General features: G+C 39.2%; 1 protein-coding gene across 8 annotated transcripts in view; it reads left to right on the top strand.

Annotated features, from left to right (window-relative positions):
• The window catches only part of CLOCK (clock circadian regulator), a 119,089-nt gene that overhangs the window by 66,813 nt on the left and 29,544 nt on the right, over positions 1 to 22,732 (top strand). For 4 of the 8 annotated variants that reach the window (XM_059721750.1, XM_059721749.1, XM_059721748.1 and 1 more), the window contains 9 exons: positions 3,067 to 3,157; positions 4,864 to 4,938; positions 5,160 to 5,308; positions 13,082 to 13,173; positions 15,123 to 15,212; positions 17,019 to 17,139; positions 17,783 to 17,896; positions 18,587 to 18,637; positions 19,381 to 19,499. In XM_059721750.1, the coding sequence (XP_059577733.1) occupies positions 3,111 to 3,157; positions 4,864 to 4,938; positions 5,160 to 5,308; positions 13,082 to 13,173; positions 15,123 to 15,212; positions 17,019 to 17,139; positions 17,783 to 17,896; positions 18,587 to 18,637; positions 19,381 to 19,499 (858 nt within the window). In that variant the 5' untranslated portion in view covers positions 3,067 to 3,110. The remainder of the gene's footprint in view (positions 1 to 3,066; positions 3,158 to 4,863; positions 4,939 to 5,159; positions 5,309 to 13,081; positions 13,174 to 15,122; positions 15,213 to 17,018; positions 17,140 to 17,782; positions 17,897 to 18,586; positions 18,638 to 19,380; positions 19,500 to 22,732) is intronic. The other 4 variants (XM_059721754.1, XM_059721753.1, XM_059721751.1 and 1 more) reach the window with 3 other exon arrangements.

The following is a 22,732-nucleotide window of genomic DNA, read 5'->3' as shown; positions in this document are numbered from 1 at the left end:
TGTGAGAAACTGTGTGAATGCTTGTACACTTGTAGGTCTACCAGGAAAGCTGTGATTCTCCTAATAGCAATGTAATGCCTGTATGTGGCCTAAGTCTGTATTATGGAGGCCTTGGATTTGCCATTGTATTTAAGGTGGTGGGTAGGCACCTCCTGGTAATGATTCAGCTCTGCTGACAAAAGGAGATTTTTGGCTCACCCAAACCTCTGAAGACTCCTGCAAACAGAGCTATAACGCCAGTAAGGGTTAGGTATTAGAGAAGCTGGATGCTTTCAAGTCAGCAGGACCAGATGAGATGCCCCTGAAGGTACTGCAGAAATTGGTTGAAGTAATTTTGGAGCCATTGACTATCCTTTTGGGAACTAGTGGAGGTCCCAGATGACTGGAAAAAGTAAATATAGTACCCATCTCCAAGAAGAAGGAGCAGGAGGATCTGCAAAACTACAGACCAGTCAGCCTGACCTTAGTACCTGAAAAGATCATGGAGCAGATCCTCAAGGAATCTGTTATGAAGCACCTGGAAGAGAACAAGGTGATCAGGAACAGTTGGCATGGTTTCACCAAGAGCAAGTCATGCCTGACCAATCTGATTTCCTTCTGTGATAAAGTGACAGGCTCTGTGCATGAGGGAAGACAAGTGGATGTGGTATACCTTGACTTCAGCAAGGCTATCGACACAGTCTCCCATGACGTTCTGATTAAAAAGCTAAGGAAATATAGGCTAGACAAAAGTACCTAACCGACTGGATCATTGTACTCAGCGAGTAGTCCTCAGTGGCTCAATGTCTAATTGGGAAGAGGTACCAAGTGGAGTCCCCTCAGGAGTCTGTCTTGTGTCTGATATTTTTCAGCATCTTCATTAATTGTTTGGATTATGGGATCCAGCGCACACTTAAAAAAGTTTGTGGATGACGCCAAGTTGGGTGGAATTGCAGACACTCCAGAGGACAGGGCTAAGATCCAGAATGACCTAGGCAGACTCAAGAAATGTTCCACAGTCAAGGAGATGAGATTCAGTAAGGACAAGTGCAAAGTCCTTCAATGTAACCTCATTCACAAATACAGACTAGGGAATAACTAGCTAAGGTGCGCTACTGCAGAGAAAGATCTGGAGGTTACAGTGGCCCATAAACTGAACATGAGCCAACAGGTTGCAAAAAAAAGCCAGCAGCATCCTGTGTTGTATTTCCTTGTGTTAACTTGTAAATCAAGGGAAGTGATTCTTCTTTTTTTTTTCAGCACTGGTGAAGTCTCAGATGGAATACTATGTCCAATTTTGGGCCCTACTCTTCAAGAAGGACATGAACAGTTTGGAAAGAGTCCAGTGCTGAGCAGCAAAAAATGATCAGGGACCTCAGAGATGAGACTTGAAAGAACTAGGGTTATTTAGCCTGAAGAAGATAAGACTGAGGAGGGATTTGATAACAGTTTTCAAATACCTGAAGCATGATTACAGAAAGGACAGATACGGGCTTTTCTCTTGGGCTGTAGGAGACAGGACTAGCAGCAATGGCCTCAAGATGCACACATTTAGGCTGGAGCTTTCCTGGTAGAAGGAACATTTTCTTCTACCAGGAAAGCTGCATTTTGTTTCCTTTTATTTAAAATAAAACAAAAGAAATACTACATTTTTCTTCACATAGAGAAGACAAAGCATTTTAAAATAAGTATAAATTTGGTATGGAAAGGTTTAGTTTTCATTTCCTATTGCAGAAACCCACACAGGCAGATGCTTGCAAAGGCTCCGTGAACTTCAACAAAATTATCCAACCCCAAAAATCCCAAATGCATGAAGGCGTCCTAAATTACTGACTGATTACGATGGAACCAAGTTCCCTGGTTACAGGTTGAAAGTAGAGCAAGGTGGCACCTTAGAAACTAACTTCATAGTATCTGACAAAGTAAGCTGTTGCCTATGAAAGCTTCTGCATTTCTGAACATTAGGTTGCTAAGGCACACTTTGCCCCCATTTGAGACTAACACAACTAACTCTTGTCTCCCCAAAAGTTGAAGACCAGGGTCATTTAGGAAAAGCAGGATATCTGCACATATTTGTTTAAAAGTCTCTCATTTGTATTTTAATCTCTCAGATCTAAAGTAGCAGAAAAAGCAATTTCTCAAATTCTTTGCCTGCACTCAAATGGTCATTAAATTTGGAATCTATTATTTTTTCCAAAAATGGAGAAAGATTCATTTTTTAAAGCAGGGGTGGGCAATTATTTGGGCTAGTGGACCACTTAGAGTTCTGGTGAGCTGTCAAGGGCTGCGGGGAGAGTGAAGGGAAAGCAATTGAACCTTTTCAGCCCCAGACCCATCCACCCCGCACACCCAACCAGGGACACCAGATGGAGTGGGCAGGGCAGGGTCTCCATGGAGACTGGCCCAGGACCCCTGTAGGCAGGGTGCACTTGGCCAGACAGATGGGATGGTTCAGTGGGCAGGATAGGAAGGTGGGACCAGAATTGTGGGGCAGTGACAGCATGAGGCCGTGGCAGAGCCATAATCTGCTCCTTGCACATTCTTGCAATGGATGCCAGTTTCATGGGCAGGGACGTACAGAGAGTGGATCCTGGCTCTGCCCCAGGCCCTGGCCCCATACTGTATCTAGTTTGCACCATGGCTTCTCACAGCCCAGCAGCACATGGGGGCCCTAATGGATCATGACCAACCCAACCTGGGAGGGTAGTAGAGTGCACACCTGTGACTTCTCATTTATGATAGAGAAATTACATTTAAAATAGTTAATATAACTACTGTATAATGACTCAGAATATTTTAATATCAGAGTTAACAATCTATTATTTCCCATGTCTAATATAAACAATGTTCTCAAGGAAATTTTGCATTTAAAAAAAATCTCTTAAATATTACTCCTTATCTCTGCTACTTAATACCACGTGTTTATGAGCTATGATAGGACGATTGCTTTGCAATTCATTGTGCATCCTCTATCCTGCATTATATAATGAATAAGAAATTATCACTGAATACAGAAGTGAATGAACTAGAAATAATATTGTTCTACAAAAATTATATTTCCCTCTTTTTTTCCCCATTTTCATGCAGGCAGTCATACAAATGTCTACCTCAAGACTAAAGTGTGACATGTTATGTTCTTTACCGTGAGCACCCATAAAATGAGCTCCATTGCAGACAGGTATTTTGTTAAATGATTTCATTTTTAATTATTTATAGTTATAGCATTTTTATTTCTTTTTTAAGGTTAAAATAAAAATATTAGTGGATCCAAATCAGACTGGACTGTAATAGGTTTTTTTGATAAGATCTATAATAAGACCTGTGAGATACATAAATGTGTCATTACAAGTGACAGATGTTTTTGCTTAAAATAAATATGCTTTATATTTGGAGCTATGTCTAGAAATTGCCTCATTTCAATTAATTTTCAATTATGTTTTCTGCCTATGTTTGCCTGTAAGTAAATCTTGACAGTTTATCGATTAATTTAAGAAAATTAATAAATATACACCTTAAGAGAAAACTACTATCTGGGGATTTATTTCTAGATTACTTGAGTTCTTGAGCTGAGTTTTTTTTTAGCAACTCAAAATTTCCATTTTGTTAAGATTACTATTTTGGATTCTACAGAAAATGAGAAAAAGTTTACTGCCCATTTTTGTTACTTTTTTTACTATAAATTCATTAATCCAGAGAATAGAGGCAATGTTTTTAAAGCATTTAAAACAGATTTTTTTAGTTACTAAACAGTTATTAAATTAAGCTCTATTATTACTCACTAAAATTAGGTTTCTAATTTTGATCTATAAAACTCCTGCTGTGATCTAGAATAAGAAAATATTAACCATACATTTTTATAATGTTGCACTCTTTTTGATTTCACACCTGAAAGTCAGCTACAAGTCTTGTGCCAAAGAATACCATTATTTATTGACGGCACCATTCACAGAATGTCAGTTTGCTCTATTGTGTATCAGTCATAAATTTGAGAGAGGGAAGCATTCATGGTAAGATTGGGGGAAAGCTATTAGATGCATCAGAGGAGGAGGGATACTTATTCAAATTTTCCCAAACTTTAAAAGTTAAGAAGAGAAAGAGAAGGTCAGAACTGGAGGACTGTACCAAGTAGATATGGAACTAGGTAACATAAGCTAGAGAGGTAAAATGGAGAAAGTTCATTACTTGGATGATCTTGAAAATGAGAAATGCATTTTTGAATTTTTTTTCATTTTAAATGAAATTACGAAAGCAACAAGTACAAAGTGGTAATTATTTTTTAAATGAAAGAGTATATTCTGACAATGCTTAGAGACATCTTTAGGAACACAAAAAGAAGGAAATACAGTATTTGAGATGAAGAGGTATTATGTAATGTTTTAAAGCTGTATTGGGAATATTATAACTAATTTTGAATTGCATATTTGTAAATTGCTTAAATAGGATACATTCCTCCTCTTTCTTTCAATCTTAAAATGTAATACTTGTAAAGAGAGTATATCTTATTATAAAACAAAACAAAACTGTACGTTAAAATTGTTAAGGGATTAAGAACAGGCTGTGAAAATACCTTAGCAAAGAGTTCCTATCTGTACACTTAAGAGAATACCAGCAAAGCTAATGTTCATGAAGATCTAAAACTAAGAGTGGTGTCAAAGTAGGCGTACAGACGGGGTTGTTTGTGAGTTCTCGCTTACTTATATTCTGAAAATAACTTAAGGCTTTATGCTGCATCAGATGTCCACTGTATAGGAAGAGTCAGTGAATGGCTCGCTTTCCAAAATATAGATTACCATATAACAAGATATAACCATTGAATAATGAGATTTTTGCTTATTCATTCTCATAATGATTGCACGCTGACTGTTGCACTCTAATGTTTGTCAGTTTTTTCTCTTGTAGAGATGATGGTAGCATTTTTGATGGGCTGGTGGAAGAAGATGACAAGGATAAAGCAAAAAGGTAGTCTGTTATCTAACATTTAAAAATGTCTTAATCTGAAAGTATAAATCCTGTAAATAATGAATATTTACTATCAGAAATAGGCATGTTTCTAATAGTTGACTCCTGCAACTTTAATTCAGATCTGATAGATATGATTACAACTTGAGATCTGAAATACTGGCATAGTCATTAAGATCTGGTTCTTTTTATAAAATACATTGTTGTTTTATCTTTTTCAGAGTGTCTAGAAATAAGTCTGAAAAGAAACGTAGGGATCAGTTTAATGTTCTCATCAAAGAACTGGGTTCCATGCTCCCAGGCAATGTTCGAAAGATGGATAAATCCACTGTACTGCAGAAAAGTATTGACTTTTTACGGAAGCACAAAGGTAATTTTTTAGTGCAATAAGAAAGCTGTGAAATCTCCCATGAGGAGAATTGGGACTGAGTAACTTGGGCATGTCCATGGCCTCTATCTTCTGACTAGATCTGTTCAAAAAGTACAGAAAACTTTTGAAACGCTTTCTGCAAAATGATGAATTTTCAAGGACTGTCCCCTGATTGATATACAAGCTAATAGAGAAACCTTTTCAAAATCTTCAGCTGAAAATTTAGAAGTTTGAAATTTTTTGAGTCTCTCTTTATTCTGATTGTCTATATTGGCTGCCAAAGAGGCCTTTGCACCTTGTCATTAAAGAAGCTTACTTCAGTACAAGAAAAGGTGTTACCAGCACGCTTACTTTTTGGATCTGTGGCTTTCCAACTCAAACGGTTTTTGGAGTTAAAATACATTTTTCAATTTTTTCATAGAGAATTAATTTCTCAGATGACTTTTCATTAAGGGTCTGATCCAAAGCGTATTGAACTCAACGGAAGTTCAGTTCAATCCATTGTTCTCTCTAATAACATACAGAACAACTTCCTAAACCAAGGCTCTACAGAGGGCATCTATATAGATGTCATCAATGAAAAGTGATTTTTAGTCATGCTCAGTAAGATAGACATGCCAAGAAAAGTTAATTTGGGTGGTATTTTGCTTTTTTTTTCTTTCTTCTTCTTCTTTTTTTTTTACTTTTGGATACAGTAGTACAGTGTAAGTCAACCAGTGTCTTCATTGATAGTTTATTGTAGAGAGAATTTTACTTTTTGATTACGCTAAAAAGTGTTTTCACTTAATTCTCTGTCTTGTTATTTGTTTTCTTGTTAGATTATTCTGATGTTCTATCTGTTTTTAAAGCCACTTGGGGCAGAAAATTTTGAATCAAGTTAGGACTATGCACATGCTTGTGTTTAACTCTGTGTCTCTGAGTGACTTTTTGTATGGTAGCTTTATTGCAAAGGTGTGAAGCTCATCTGGCCCCATGGGCCGGATTAGCAGTGCAGAGCTGGATCAGGCCCATATACTCCATGCTCACATACCTGATCCAGTGCCTATGGCACCCATCCATACAGGTCTGGGAAGTCAACCCAAGCAAGCATCACAGGCCAGCCCAGCCCCAGCACAGACCCAACCCCAGCGAGCAACGTGGATGGCACAGAGTCAGCCAGTGCAGCATGTGAGTCAACAGAGCAGCATGGGGAACCAGATTACAGGGGTCTGCAGGCCATATCCTGCCTGTGGGCCCTATGCTTGAAGCCCCTGCTTTATAACAAAACTTGTCTGAGCTCTGGGAACAAAGTGGAAGGTCAGGGCACTTTTACACATGCTCCGGGGGCGGGGGTGGCAGCAGTACTTTAATTAGAGCAGCTCTGAGAGCCGCTGTAATTAGTGCTGCAGCGTTTCATGTATCAGTGTCCCCAGGCTTCAAAATGGCCTTGGGGGTGCTTGAACTAAAGCTCGCTCAAGTGCTCCCATTGCCATTTTGAAGTGTAGAGATGCTGATACATGAGACACAGGAGGCTGCTGCAGCACGATAATTACCATGCTCCAGCAGACTTGATTAATTGAGTCTCCTCCGATGCGCTGTAATTACAGCACGTCGGAACAGTATCCGTGGTCATGTACAGGCACCCCTAGTCCTTACCCGCCTGTCTTAAGTTTGTTTCCACATGCTTAAACTTAGCTGAGACCCCTAGCTTTAAAGAAACTCTGAAGTTTGATAGGAGACCTTTCTCCTCTATGGAAAATTTCCTGTACTTGTTCCAGTTTCTATATCAAGAAAGCTTCTCGGTGTCCTGAAGGAGTGGAACATATATACAGATACTTTACTCTGAGTCAAACATTATATATTTTATTCAATACTTTGAAAGCAAAAGTAAGGCAGTTACTGGCTTCTTTACTTCTCATTTTACCTCTTGCCCTTAGCTCATATATATGAGACCTGGCAGTTTGTTGCCAAAAGAAGAAAATGACAAAAAGACATTTTTGTATCTTTCCAGGAAAACAAACATTTTTGTTCTTCGCCTAATGCTGATTTGTTGCTTTGGAATTTTTAGTTATTCAGCTGCTTCAGGTTTTTTGAAGAGGAAAGGAGAGATCCAGTATTTGTTTGTGATTAGACTAATTCTAACAACATTGAGAGATGACAGGTCATGAGTAAACTTTTCATAGATTTCATAAACATTAGGGCTGGAAGAGGGACCTCAGAAGATCGAGTCCAGCCCCCCGCCCAAAGGGCAGGAGGTCAGCTAGGGTCATAGGATCCCAGGAAGATAAGCATCCAATTTACTCTTGAAGGTGTTCAATGTAGGTGCTTGAACCACCTCCAATGGCAGGCTATCCCAGACCTTGGGGGCTGGGACAGTAAAGAAATTCTTCCTTATGTCCAGCCTGAAACAGTCTTGCAGTAGTTTATAACTGTTTGACCTCAACATCCCTTGGGGTGCCCTGGTGAACAAACGTTCCCCCAGATACTGGTGGTCACCCTTGATAAACTTATAGGTGGCCATCAGATCACCCCTGAGCCTGCGCTTTTCCAGGCTAAAGAGCCTCATAGCTCTCAGCCTGTCGTCATAAGGTCTGTTTTCCTGATCTCTGATCATGCGCGTGGCTCTTCTCTGGACTCTCTCAAGCGTCTCCATATCCTTTTGGAATTGTGGGGCCCAAAGCTGGATGCAGTACTCCAGCTGTGGCCTCACCAAAGCTGAGTACAATGGGAGAATGATGTCCCGGGATTTGCTTGAGAAGCATCTATGGATGCAAGCCAGCGTTTTGGTCACTTTACTAACCGTAGAATTGCATTGCAAGCTCATGTTCTTCTTGTGGTCAGTGATGACCCCCAAGTCTCTTCCTTCCATAGTACTAGCCAGCGTAGCACTGCCGAGCCTATAAGGATGCTGCAGGTTTTTCCTCCCAAGGTGGAGAACCTTGCATTTTTCAGTGTTAAACACCATCAGGTTCTCATCCGCCCGTTTGCTGAGCCTGTCCAGGTCAGCCTGGATCGCCCTCCTGTCTTCAGGTGTGGATGCTTTGCCCCAAAGTTTGGTGTCATCGGCAAACTTGGCCAGCCCGCTTCTGACTCCAGTGTCCACATCATTAATGAAGATGTTGAACAATATGGGTCCAAGGACAGAGCCTTGGGGGACCCCACTGGTCACAGGGCACCATGACGATTGACTTGTGTCAATTACCACCCTCTGGGTCCAACCACGGAGCCAATTTCCCAGCCAGCAGATCGTGGTGGACCCAAGGCCACAACTGGCCAGTTTTGCCAAGAGATGATCATGGGATACCAGATCAAAGACTTTTTTGAAGTCAAGATATATGACATCAATCTCTTCTCCCTTGTCCAGGTGATAGGTCACCTGGTCATAAAAGGAAACGAGATTGGTCAAGCAAGACCTTTTGTTTGTTTGTTTTTAATTTTCTTTGTCATTTGTAAATAAAAATGATATGGACCGGAATAAAACATTTTTACATTGTTACAGCTTCTTTGTTGGGCTTTCATGGAGCAACTGCATTTCTCATGCTGCACGCTTAATGATCAGATTGTATTCTAACATCCACTTGGCATGCTGGGTCGTGGAACATCATTTGCAGAAATACTGTTTAGGAGTTATAGGGAAGCATTCATTGTACTTCTTCACAGCACTTCTAGCCAGCTATCCAAAGTCCCTTTGATGAGGGTATCTCTATGTATGTCCTAGTCTGTATGGCCACAAGTTCTGAGAGTAAAAATTCTTCCATGAATATATTTACAATAGACCCTGTTTCATTCAGGGATACGTAGGTCAGTATTCTGTTTTGGTTCTGCACCTCCTATCCCTTCACTGGCCACATTAGGTGTTATGTTTCTACCAGAAGAATCGGTGCTCTCCCAGTAGAAACTATGAGCCAACAAGTGTTCATTCAGTTTCTCCTGAGGGAAACCTTTGGGAGAAAGGTATTCCAAGTATCAACCTAGAAGATCTCCACTGTGAGAGCAAGTCTTGCAAAAATGAACACCAGTACATTCTCCTCTCAGTCTGGTGCAGGAGGAGGTTGGAGTAGTAGGGGAAAGTCTCCTTCCTACCTGTTCCCCAGATTGCAGTCAGAAATTTCCACTGTTAAAAATGAATACCTGTGTGTGGCCTTTGTGACCAGATTGTATGCAGTAATAATCTATGCTAGCAAAGAATAAGCCAGGTAAAATTAAGTGTTTACTCAGAGCATATCATGAAGAGATATTGCCTGTGGGCAATTTCTAACTCATGTACTAGTCAGAAGGAATTGGGGAGAGAAGAAACAAATGAGTAGCTTAACAGCTGAGCACTACAGTTAAGGTTCTAATAGCTGTGTATGCTATTAAAATAGTAAATGCAATGATGAAAATGGCATGAAAGAAGAGGTGTGTATGTGTTGATATATGTATTATTGTGAACCATTTAAATATGCTGCTTTATATTAGACGAGTGTTTTAACACTTCTGAAGGCAGAGAATAAAGTTGTTATAGTAATAGTAAGTTGTATAGTATTTTAAACCTTCCTATGAGGGACATCAGTTCTTGTAGAAATCTGGAGCTTTTGTAATTCTTTTATATCATAGGTGGTTACAATAGGCAGAACATGCATCTGTTCTGTTTTGTAATTGTTTGATTGCTCGTATTTTTAATTATCAGTAAAATATTAAAATATAAAATCATGTAATGGATATATATACTATTCAACCAGAAGAACATCCTACTTCCTTTTTTATGCAAAAAAGGAAAAGTATCAGAGACCCTGAAGTCTACTAGGAACTTCCATGTAACATCAGTATAGATTGCGAAGTGCTCAGATGCCGTTATCAGGGATGTCTAGGAAATGACCTGCTTGGTAGCACAGAAGCGAAAAAGGATCTTGGAGTCCCAGTGGACTCCAAGATGAACATGAGTCGTCAGTGTGATGAAGTCATCAGAAAAGCTAACTGCACTTTATCATGCATCAGCAGATGCGTGACGAACAGAACCAAGGAGGTGATACTTCCCCTCTATCGGGCGCTGGTCAGACCACAGTTGGAATACTGCATGCAGTTTTGGGCTCCACACTTCAAGAGGGATGTGGATAACCTGGAGAGGGTCCAGAGAAGGGCCACTAGTATGCTTAAGGGCTTGCAGGCCAAGTCCTACGAGGAGAGACCAGGGCACCTGGACCTCTTCAGCTTCTGCAAGAGAAGGTTGAGAGGTGACCTTGTGGCTGCCTATAAACTCATCATGGGGGCGCAGAAGGAAATTGGTGAGGCTCTACTCACCAAGGCACCCCTGGGGGTCACAAGAAATAATGGCCATAAGCTAGCAGAGAGCAGATTTAGACTGGACATTAGGAGGAACTTCTTCACAGTTAGAATGGCCAAAGTCTGGAATGGGCTCCCAAGGGAAGTGGTGCTCTCCCCTACCCTGGGGGTCTTCAAGAGGAGGTTAGATGGGCATCTGCCTGGGGTTATCTGAACCCAGCACTCTTTCCTGCCTATGCAGGGGGTCGGACTCGATGATCTATTGAGGTCCCTTCTGACCCTAACATCTATGAATCTATGAAAAACTCTCACATAGATGCATAGAGTCTGAAATAGACACTCATGTTTGTTTAAAGTGACTAATAAACATAGCTTTTTCAGAGCTGTGGATTAATGTAATTTGATGACTCCAAATTGGAGCTATCAGTAGGTACAGTTCATAAATAAATAAATGTGCCCTTTATCAGAAACATGTACACAAATTAAACATTTCACAAGTAATAAAAAGTTGGATTTTAATACCAGATTCATTTTTTATTTTCCAAAATGTCACTAACAAATATAGTGAAAATATACTGCCCTTGATCCTTGAAAATATAGGTCTACCATTTGCTGTAGTTTACAATTTGAAAAACCATTAGACTCAGCTTCAACTAAGAGATCAGACAGCAGCAGCAATAGCCAGAACAGCATTCTGTTGTGCATGTATGGCTCAGGGCTGTCCCTTTTCTTTTAGCTATAAGTTTTTTGTGTCTTTGTCATCTCAAGATTGGACTGCTGAAACTTGCTCCTCATAACCTTTAATCATGCAAAAACTGAAGCCGGCATAAAATTTGGCATCTTATTAAAATACCTTGTCCCGCGTATGTTCAAACCATCCTGTGCTATGGCTTGTGCTGTCTGTCTGAAGGTTTCAGGTTAATGTTCAAACTGTTTCTTTCTTTTCTACTTGCCATATTACCTCTCCTTTATATAATGAAGCTGCATTAGAGATCGTCGGAGCTAAAATTTTGTTTGCCTATACAAGAAACGATTACTTCTGATGGGTTCTCTGGGCTATTCCTCTGACCTTGGAATTTGCCAAAATCTTCCCTGATGGTCCAGAATGGTTGAAAATGAATAACCTTTGGAATATGCTGTGCCCTTCATTCCTGACTAGTTGGAAACTAGAAAGCTGTGAGAGTGATAAATTGTGGAGGATGTTTCTGATTATTATCATTCATTTGCAGTTTGCATTTGTGCATGCCACAGGCCTGTGCGTACCAATTTTGGCAGAATTGGTCATCTCTGCTGAACTGGTCTGTGATTAAATATAAGCTATTCTAAATCCAGTTTGAAGGCTAGCTGAGTGGAGTGGTAGAATTTGCACAATATTACTCAGTACATTGCGTGACTCAGGCCGTTACCTAGAAGTCGTTCATTTTTAAGATCTCTATGTTCAGCCACAGTTTAATAGTTCCTCTGTAGCCATTCAAATAAAAAGAACTGTGGGTTACTATCGCTTTTGTTTTCCAGTTTCAGTTTTACGATGAGGCCTTGTCCTGTTACTGGAAACCTGGAGCACACTTTATATGGGCGGTTATGTGCCTCATTAGGGTTCTTTAAATGTATGAATATAGCACCACAAATTTGTGCATCCCTTCACTTTGTTTGTAAAGTCAGTTTATTATTGAAAACAAATTGGCTTCATATTCATTATTAAAGTCATATACTTCAGCATAGAGCTTTCCATCCCAAAGGTTCTTAAATGTTTTATGATCAAAATAAGAAAGTTAATATGTAAACATCCCAGAGTTTTTTCAAATCCATAAGGAGAGCACAAGAAGCAAAATGTAGCCATTTTTCAGAACATACTACACACAATGAAGGATGCTACTACAGGCAACTGGAACTAAGGGGAGTGGAGAATGGATTCTACTATAAAGAATGGGATTAATTAGAATTGATCAGGATATTAGGACTAGTTGTTTATTGTTATGAAAAGTGCCAGGGGATCGTTAGTGAACAAAAATGACCAGGACTTTTGTTTTACGTTTTCTGAAAGACAGCACTTTAAAAATACAGTATCTGCTAACATGATGAGACATAATATTCTTACATCTGAGATTATACTGAATGACCAATTCCACTTCCCACAGCGTATCCAAATTCTTGATCAGTTTAACACAACACTAGCTTGGAGATCTAACATGCTCACTACACAACTATAGGATAAGTGAGCTTGTGCCACGATCTTTGTCTTCCCACTCCAAAGAAAAAAATATCATGCAGTGAGATAACCAATGGCTGGAGTTTGGGGGGGAGGGTTTTTTTTAGGGTTTTTTTAAATCAGAGTCTTGAAGTCCAACCTTGTATGTTGAAAGGCCTGCAAATAGAAAATGAAAAAAAAATGGATGCTTTCCCCCCCAGTTCAAATTTCTGCAGAGTAAAAAGCTTTTCTACAATTTGCATAATAATTTGGTGGTTGAAAGTAACTGTGTTCAAGAGTTTGAATCATAATAAATGTTCATTCACATATGTTTTTGATTACAGAAATCTCTGCACAGTCGGATGCCAGTGAAATCCGACAGGACTGGAAACCAACATTCCTTAGTAATGAAGAGTTCACACAATTAATGTTGGAGGTACATTAATATTTCTGTCTTTCTGAAATGAGAGGAATCCTTTTTAATCAAACCACCCTCATGTTGTGGTAAAATCTTTATTGGCATTCCTTTCAACTTCGTATTTTAATTACAATTATGGTTCCATAGATATATGTGATTAAATGGTTTTTTTAATTGTATAACTGTAAATTGTCTGTAAATGTAATACAAATCAGTACATAATAAAAGGGGTTCTTTAAAACAGAATAAGGTATTTCTAATAGCAGTGGCGTATCCCTATACATACAGCTTTGCACACCTAGGCAGAGCTAGTGCTGAGTTGATTGATATCTTCCTGGTGATGTTAACTTAAATGTATTATCTGTGCTTAAACTAAAATGTTAGTTACCAAAGACATTCAACCTGTTTTTTCCTGGATTAGAAGTAGGACTATAATTTGTGAAACAGGATACATGCTAAAAATGTTTCAGTGTCTCCTAAAAAATTGGCATATTATTTGTATAACTTAATAGATTAATGTATTCTTATGAGAATTATATTAAAAAATATAAGCAGTGGTTCCTTATGAGCAAATGAAAGCATGGTCTTCTGTCCCTTAATAATTTATAGCAGGGCTGTCCAACTGATGGCATGTGGGTTGTGTGTAGCCTGCAGAGGTTAAGTTGGGACCCCTGGACTCCTGCCAAGGCTGCTGCTTTTCCCAGCACTCCTGCTGCAAAAGCAGCTGGACTCTGCAGGCCCTCCATCCTTCCTCTGGCTTCTGCTTCCTGCCCCACCCCAAATAGCTGAGGCTGGGGTCACACAGATACATGGTGCAGCAGTGAAAGAGAAGGGTGGACACACAGTATAGCGAGGGAATGGTACTTGTGCAGCCCAAGAGGGCCAGTGGTCTGCTTGGAAGGCAGCCCATGTTAATGTGGCCTGCAGAGAGTGTGGTCCTTGGCCACTTACAAGTTAGACAGTTCATTGATAGTAATAGTTAATGGAATAAATAGAAGAGGTCTTTTTTTGCCATTTCTTAATATATAAATATTTACAAGTTACTTCAGAAGCTATAACTGCTCCAGTGTTTTTGAAGACCTCTTATGTGTTTCCATCCACATATGATAGTTGTCAAGCCCACAGCCAGTTGACATAAAAGCCAATTTCTTCCCTGTTGACAAAAGGCTGGACTGTGCTTTTGAATGACAGTTTAAAAGATGATTACCTCCGTTTAAAATGATGAAATGGGAAGGTCATGGTTTTTAATAAAACTTACCTGTGCTTCTTTTAACATATATATTTTAAAATGTGTAATCTTAAAAATTCCTCGTTGAGAGCACATTTCTGCCATCTTTTTGCTTTCAGTTAATATCTGACTCAGATCTAAGTGGTTATACTTGCACGATAAGGTGCAACTTAAAATAAGCAGATTTCAGCTCTACAGTTCATAAATTAAAAGGATTATTTTTCATTCTGAGTTTCTTTGAAAAGTTTTTGAACTTCAAAGATTTTAATAATAAAAATCTATCAGTTATTCTTCCTACCCCTTTTATTTCTTTTTCTCTTCCTTGTCTTGGGTTTATTTTGCTGCCTTTTCTTGCTTTCCTGTTTCTTCCATTCCTGTTTGGCTTTTCTTCCCACCCTTCTCAGGCCATGTTCTTTTTAAACAGTAGAAGTCTTAGTAGGCTGAAGATAGGAGAAGAGGGAAACGAGCACTGCTAATAGTTGGATCTATTTTCTGAGTTAAGTATACCTTTGTAAAGTATAGATGTTTCCTTGAGAGAAGAATAGCATGGAAATTATAATGATAATGCTGATAGAGTAGAAATGATATTCAAAAGCCTTAGTGGGAACAACAGTTACTGTTGTCAGAGTAAATTACAATGAAATCAATCTAGCCTTCATTCCTATGTTAAATATAGATTCTTTTATTTCTGTCATGTACTGTTTCTTTTCATTTAACTGCCCATTATGTTTAATTTCAGGCTCTTGATGGTTTTTTTTTAGCAATCATGACAGATGGAAGTATAATATATGTGTCTGAAAGTGTAACTCCCTTACTTGAACATTTACCAGTAAGTATAAACTGATTCCAATAAGATATCGGAATTGCCACAAGTGCCATTAACCTTCCATCTTTTAAGGCACCAGGAGCACAGACAATGCAATTCTCTGATTTTTGTCCAACAGTTCTTTCCTTTGTTGTTTACCTGTCCTGTTTTAGCCACCCCTGTTGGAAAAGTGGAATATACAGTCCAGAACTTTTCTGAAGCTACAGTCATCAGCTGAGACTTCAAATAGAAATATGCTAGGTCACTGGTGCCCAACTTTCTGACCCTGTAGGCCTAATGAGCATTACAAGGATTTGGTACACCTAGGCCATGTTGTCCAGTCCATGGTGCTCCCTCTGGGTCTTGAAATTTGTCAATAGGGGAGTGGCAATTAACGCTGCCACCAGTTCTCCACTGCCAAATTTCCAGATCTGTGGTGAACCCTGCAGGTTGGATGACATGGCTTGCGGAGCTAAATCTGATGCATGGGTCAGTGGTTGAGCACCAGATCTTTTGATGCTTTTGAAATTACTTCTGAAACTCATCTGTGCTTATCATTATTTATCAGTCTTGGGCCCTATGAAGAACAAATGTACTGTGGCTTATACAGCTTTTCTGGCCAGACTCATTTTTTGTATTTGTATTGCATTTCATTCATTTTTTTTTAATTTGTATTGTTTTACCTCATTGATATATTTAACTCTGTAGTCCACTGTAGACTGTCACCTGATTTCAAAGACTACACTCCCAAAGCAAATACCAAAACAAAGCTCACTTAGGGCACCTATACGTGCGCAGCGAGGCTGTTCCGACGCGCTGTAATTACAGCACGTTGAAGCAGACTTGATTAATCAAGTCTACTGGAGCGTGATAATTATTGCGCTCCAGCAGACTCCAGCGTCTCGTATAGCAGTGTCCCAGGGCTGAAAAATGATTGGGGGGGGGGGGAGGGGGTACTTTAACTAAAGCTCATTGGACGAGTTTTGAAATGCCCCCTGCCACCATTTTTCAACACAGGGACGCTGATACATGAGGCGCTCCAGGCACGTTAAGTAGAGCATCTCTCAGAGCCACTTTAATTAGAGCGCCCTCCCTCCCCCACCCCTTCCCCTGAGCACATGTATAAACACCTCTTGCATACAAATGTTTTTAGAATGAGAACTTATCTAAAATGAAAGTATTAAAATAGCTTGATTTTAAGGATAAATAGAATTTAAAAGTTGCCCTGGTTCAAAAACTTAATTTTGGAGGTACAACTTCCCTTTTCTTTTAAATTCAGTTTTTAGTTTTTAAAGAGTATTTCACACAATCTTTCCCTTTGGACATTTAGTTCATGTACTTATGCATAGAAGTAGTATATGATAATTCTTTTGTTCTTGGTAACACTTTTCATTCATAGGTTTTATTTGTTAAATACTTTGTACATACTCAGACACAGAAAAGGACATAACATTGATAATATGTATTCATATAATTGCGTGTGTTTTTGTTCTTAAGTAGTGGGTGCCACCAAGAGGTGACAATGTGTACTGGTATTTTAAATCAAGAGTACATAATTTGACTTTAACACTCCAGTATTGTAAATGATTGCAGCCAGGAAAGGTGAAGCAGGTTTCATATTTTCATATATATAATGTTTTTACAATAATTTTTACAATAATGTGACCTTTTCTTGCAAAATATTCTTCTGTCCCTCGTGAGGTAGTTTTGATAATTCTGTAATGTTTTGTATATCTGTGTTCTTTCCTGAGTTGTTTAATTATTTTGTATTAAAAAGTTGTCATGTTCTGTATTATTAAAATATTTCTTATTTTTTTCCCCCTTTCTCAGTCTGATCTTGTGGATCAGAGTATATTTAATTTTGTCCCAGAGGGAGAACATTCGGAAGTTTATAAAATACTGTCTAATCATCTGCCGGAAAGCGATTCATTGACCCCAGAATATTTAAAATGTAAGTTGTATTGCTGAGAAAGTTTCTGGATGTTAAACTTGGTCCTATTTTCTTTAGAGACACGACTTTGATTTCAATGGAAATACCTGGGTAAGGACTCCAGAATAAATTGTGTGTCTTGAGGAGAAAGACAAATTTATGTTCAGATTATTCTGTGAATTAAATCAATACTGCATTCTGAAAATCTCACGCAACCAGAATGACATTGTATATCATAAACACTTACAATATTTTGAAGAATTATTTCTTCTCTATATAATATATATTCACTGTCCTAGATTTGGAAGGGATAAAGACCTGTTATGTTGTACTGTTTTGGACTTGTACTTCATGCACTTCCCTGAAGCAGGCTGCCCCTGAAAGCCTCTTTAAAAATGGTTCCCCTCTTTTTTGGATTCTTTGCAGAGTAAAAGTATAGAGAGCCCTGTTGAGCCCTTCCACACCCAAATCCTTTAAAATCTCCTCTCCACTGTGTTGCTTAATTCCATGGTGGAGAAAAATAGCAGCCTGTGGCCATTTTTCTCTATAGCAGCATTTACAGTAACGTCTATGAATCATGTATGGTAATTATTATTGCTTTCATTTTCATGCCAACCGGTGCATGTATCATCTTGTATATAGCCTTTTCATTCTATTGTTTCAGCAAAAAATCAACTAGAATTCTGTTGCCATATGCTACGAGGAACAATAGACCCAAAGGAGCAAACTACATATGAATATGTAAAGTTTATAGGAAATTTCAAGTGTTTGAACAATAGTAAGTAATCTTAAGTATGTTATTGAAATATTTTTAAAGCATTTACCAAATTTTGCAGATTAGAAACTATTTGTGCAAGTTTGAGAATATGAAGAATACTTGAGTATTTATTTTGGAAGATTATAGATGATGCAGGATAGTGTCATTTGTATATTGTATTATTGAGAGAAAGGATAATATTTTTATATATGGGGTCTATCTAAGCAGGTTGAATTTAAAGTAAAACTGCCTGGCAGCTCCATAATTCCTTCTATCAGAGAGAATGTTCACTGAAGTATTGTACGAACATTTTACAATCAAAGACATCGGGGTAAAGTGAAATTTAGGCCAATACTTTCAAACGGGTGTGCTTGAATTTAAGTGCCCAAATTCATATTTGGGCATATAACCTAAGCAAGTTGACTTCCAGAAGTACTGAATACTTCACCGACTTCCAGTGAGCTGAGAATTGAAACATACATCTCCTTACTCACAATGCCATGCTTTAATTAAAAACTGTCCTCTGTACAGGCCAAAAGGAGGTAGGCCAAAGGAGTAGGTTCTTAAAAGTTTGATAACAGAAACACAGCAAAACCAAAGCCAAAAATAGTATCTGGTAAATGGGCCTGTATTTTTTTTTTTTTTTTTTTTTTTGCATGGTATCAAGAGAGTAGGAGAATTTATTCCTTAGATGCAGTATTTTTCCTGCAGAATATGAAAAGTTGAGCAGGAGAGGGGACTACCAGAGCTGCTATATATTTTGTAAGTAAATGTATTCTGCACTAGAAAAATCCTATGTTTTGTATACACTTGCAAATTCTACATGACATTTAACAAAAAATATTCTATTAGGATTAGGATATGTTGTGTTACCAGCTGGTTTCAGAAAGGTATGGTATAGGAAGTGGAGGTTTAACCAGCGATAATCCATAAAAGAGATGTTTATTCTGCACTAGATACCCCTATTTTTTCCCATGTAGAAGGATCAATGGGACACTGAGCTGTTACATTAATAAAATGGATGGTTTCACCTCACTGTGATCAACGCCTTGATAAGAAGACTTGCTAATGGTACAAGAGAAGGGCTGGAATGATTTTACTTCAGGACTTCACTGGAGTTTATCACCATTCAGAAATATAAAAGTATTTTGAAAGTTCTAAAATAAGCTACCCATTTAAGAAGATTACTATTAAGAACACAGTAGCTTTCACTGGTTTCTTAAAGCCATCCATCATCTAATACTTAATTTTTTGAACTCCAGTTTTAGTTTGAGAGAAGTTTCTTGCTGGTTTCAGTAACATGCCACGTAGTATTAAATTATATGGTATGAGTATATTTTTCAGCACAGCTTTATTTATAATTCAAGGTAAACCATATAGTACCTTACAATAAATACATTGAGATTTAACTGTTGTTGGGACTTCTGTTCTGTCACTTTGACTATGTGCTGCCACATATTTTTGTAGCTAATGATGCTGATCTTTCCCATTCCATTTTCCTGCAGTGCCTAACTCAGCACACAATGGTTATGAAGGAACTATTCAGCGGTCCCATAGGCCGTCATATGAAGACAAAGTTTGCTTTGTAGCTACAGTAAGGTTAGCTACACCTCAGTTTATCAAGGTATGCACCAGCAGGGGAAAAAGCTGTATGAGTTTGACATTTACATGTAGTACAAAAAACACTTCTTGTGGACAGAATAACTCTTACAAGTGATCAGATTATGAAATTTTCAATAAGAGTGACTGTATCACTTTAAGCACTGCTAATGCATATTCACCATGAAGCTTTCTACATAAAACTGAATGTTCATCTGTTACTTGTTTAACATTTGCACCAGGTTAGTTGTTAAGCAACTTCATTTGGCATTTCCATCAACATTAAGAATCCTATAAAACTTAATGAATTGCAAATTAGCATTTTCAAATTAAAACTAATAAACTTTTGATTGATACTATGTGTGCCCACATACACATAACAGTGCATATGTGTGCACACGTGCATACACACCATACATATACATATACACATATATATATATAATAATAATAATAATTCAAAAATAGTAGTGGAAGGGGCTTCAAGTTAATCTAGTCCCAATTCCTTGATCAGGGCAGAAACACCCCTGCCTAAATCATTCTAGACACGTTTGTCTAACCCGGGGCGGGCAAAATGGTGGAACCGGCCAGTGGCTAGACTCCATTTCCCAGCAGCCCCTGCCCATGTTGCTGTGGCCAGTTTCCTTGAAGAGCCCAACAAGGGAGCTGTGACAGCATAGGGCCAGGGTTTTCATGGAGACCAGCCCTAGCAGTGCTGGCAGGGTGTGTGGCTGGGTGGGGTGTGCTTCGGGGTCAGTAGTGGGACTCGGGGCTGGGATCTTGCAGTGATGACAGCATGGTCTGGAGCCAGGGCAGAGCCACAATCCTCTGCCTGCACAACCCTGCCAGAGGCATGTGGGTAACGGATCACTCTGCTGCCCCAGCTGTGGAGCACACTGTCACTGTCACAAGATCCCAGCCCCAGAGCAGCACCCCACCCAGCCACACACCCTGCTAGCACCGTCGGGGCTGGTCTGTGTGGAAACCCTAGCCCTGTGCTGTCAGGGCCCTGCAGCTGCTGAAGTCTCTATGGAAACCACTGCAGTGACGGGGGTAGGGGCTACTGGGAAATGGAGTCCACCACAAGCCCGATCTGGCCCGTGAGCTAGACCTGGCCCACCCTGGTCTAACCTGTAGTTAAAAACTTCTAATGATGGAGTTTCCACAACCTCTAGGTAATCTGTTCCAGTACTTAACTACCTTCATAGTTAGAAAGATCTTCCTAATACCAAATGTTAATCTCCCTTCTTGCAGACTGTTATAGCTTGTCCTGACCCCTGTAGCCACTGAGAATAGTCTGTTGTTATCCTCTCTAATCACCTCTCAGGTACTTAAATGGTTATCAAACCCCCCTGCTCAGCCTTCTCTATTCCACAGTCTAAATAATTTCAGTTTTTGAACCTTTCCTCATAAGTTATGTTTCCCAGATCTCTAATAATTTTTGTCACCGTCTGATGGACTCTTTCTAATTTTTGTTCATGTCTTCCTTGAAGTGAAGTGTGCAAACCTAGACACAGTACTCCAGGTAGTTCTGAATAAAGTGGAAAAATCTCTTCCCTCGACTATCAGGGAACAGTCCTATTAATCCAGCAAAATATGCTATTGGCTTATTTTTTCAACAGGATCATAGTGTAGGCTCATATTTAGCCTATAGTCCTCTATAACCTCCAAGTTCTTTTCATGTAGTACTGTAACTGTTACATGTGTATAAGCCTGTTTTCATACTATTGAGCTATAACTGGACCAAACTTTACTCTTGGATGGAGCAAATTCAGTAAAACCTCTTTTGAAACTGCTCCAAGTATACATTTTGTTTATACCCTCAGTTCTCTTCTCTAATCCACAAATGGAGATACTGAGCTCTACTGGACCCATGGCGACACCCAGGGAGCCCAGCTTGATTTCTCTTCCCAGTTAGGCATCAAGTCATTGATTGCAGCAGTCTTATAGGCTGGATAAGTTTTGATGATAGGGATGATGGAGTAGCATTCCTACATTAGAGTAGGGTTGGATCAGGTGACTCTTGAGTCCCTTTCAGTCCTACGGGTGTCGGTAGATGTGCAGGGCCGCTGCTCTAACATGCTGTAATTACAGTGTGGGGGCGCTGCTCTGATGCTCTGTAATTACAGTGCGTCAGAGCAGACTTGATTACTTTGCATCTTATGCGAGAATCCACATCTCGTGCATTGAACGAGCTTTAGTTAAAGGGCCCCCGATGCCATTTTAAAGCGCAGGATGCTGAATACATGAGATGCTGCAGGCGCTTTAATTAGGGTGGCTCTTGCAGCCGCTTGAATTAAAAAAACCCCTTTGATTCTCTGCATGACTAGTGGAAACATGGCGTATGTACTGACCCTCTCAACATAAGTGATGGAGTCACCCAACATTCCTGAGATCCTTTGGACTACACATTCTATGAATTGGAGCTCCCCAGGTTGCTTTAGACTACCCCTTGGGGATCTTCCTATTTCATCCTGTCTGTATGGGATCAGTTTACCTTGCTTCCTAACTCCCCGGAACTTAATTGCTAAAGACCAGTGCGTTCTAGACCTTCAGGTTCATCCCCGTGCTTCCACAGTCTACCTTACCCACCTTTTTTCAGGGACTTATCTTATTAGTCTACATTGTTCCAAGAATTGCAATCTGTGTTTTATCTTAATGCTGTGGAGAAAGTTCCCCTACAGCATAGAGAAAGGAGTGACTTCTGTTACTTCCTTATGCCCAAAAGAAGTAAGAATCTGAGGCTTAACCTTGATTTTAAGGAAACTGAATGCTCTTAAGAAAACAGTTATCTGTAGTTTTCCTAGTTTCTTTTATTTTTTCATTCAGTCAAAGAGACTATAAGCTGCTTTCTCTAAACAGGATATTCATTTCCACGTAGCTGCCTTCTAAACTATGGAAAGTGTCTGAGTTTTAAGTTCAACTCTCATTGCCATTATCCTGTACTATGCCTCAGAGTCCGTCAGCCCAAATGATCTTAAGAAAATGTATGGTAGCAATGCAGCTCACCTCAGAAGAAATGGTCCAGGCATTTCTTTACCTTAAAAACTTTGATTCCAAGATGGTCCCAACAGCAACCAGGAAGCCGCATCCACTGGATTCAAACTGTTTTTCTTGCCAGAACATAATAATAGTAAAAGACAGATCAGTTCTCAATTTAGTGCAAAGAATCAAGTTCAGCAGAGCAGTTATTTGTAGGGGTACACCGATAAAGATTTTCTTGGCTGATACTGGTAGTCGATGATTAACCAACCATAT

The sequence above is a fragment of the Alligator mississippiensis genome, chromosome 2 (genome assembly GCF_030867095.1).
Source record: "Alligator mississippiensis isolate rAllMis1 chromosome 2, rAllMis1, whole genome shotgun sequence".
NCBI classification, from domain to species: domain Eukaryota; kingdom Metazoa; phylum Chordata; order Crocodylia; family Alligatoridae; genus Alligator; species Alligator mississippiensis.
Note: the sequence above shows the minus strand (reverse complement) of the source record. Positions and strands in the feature narration are given on the sequence as shown.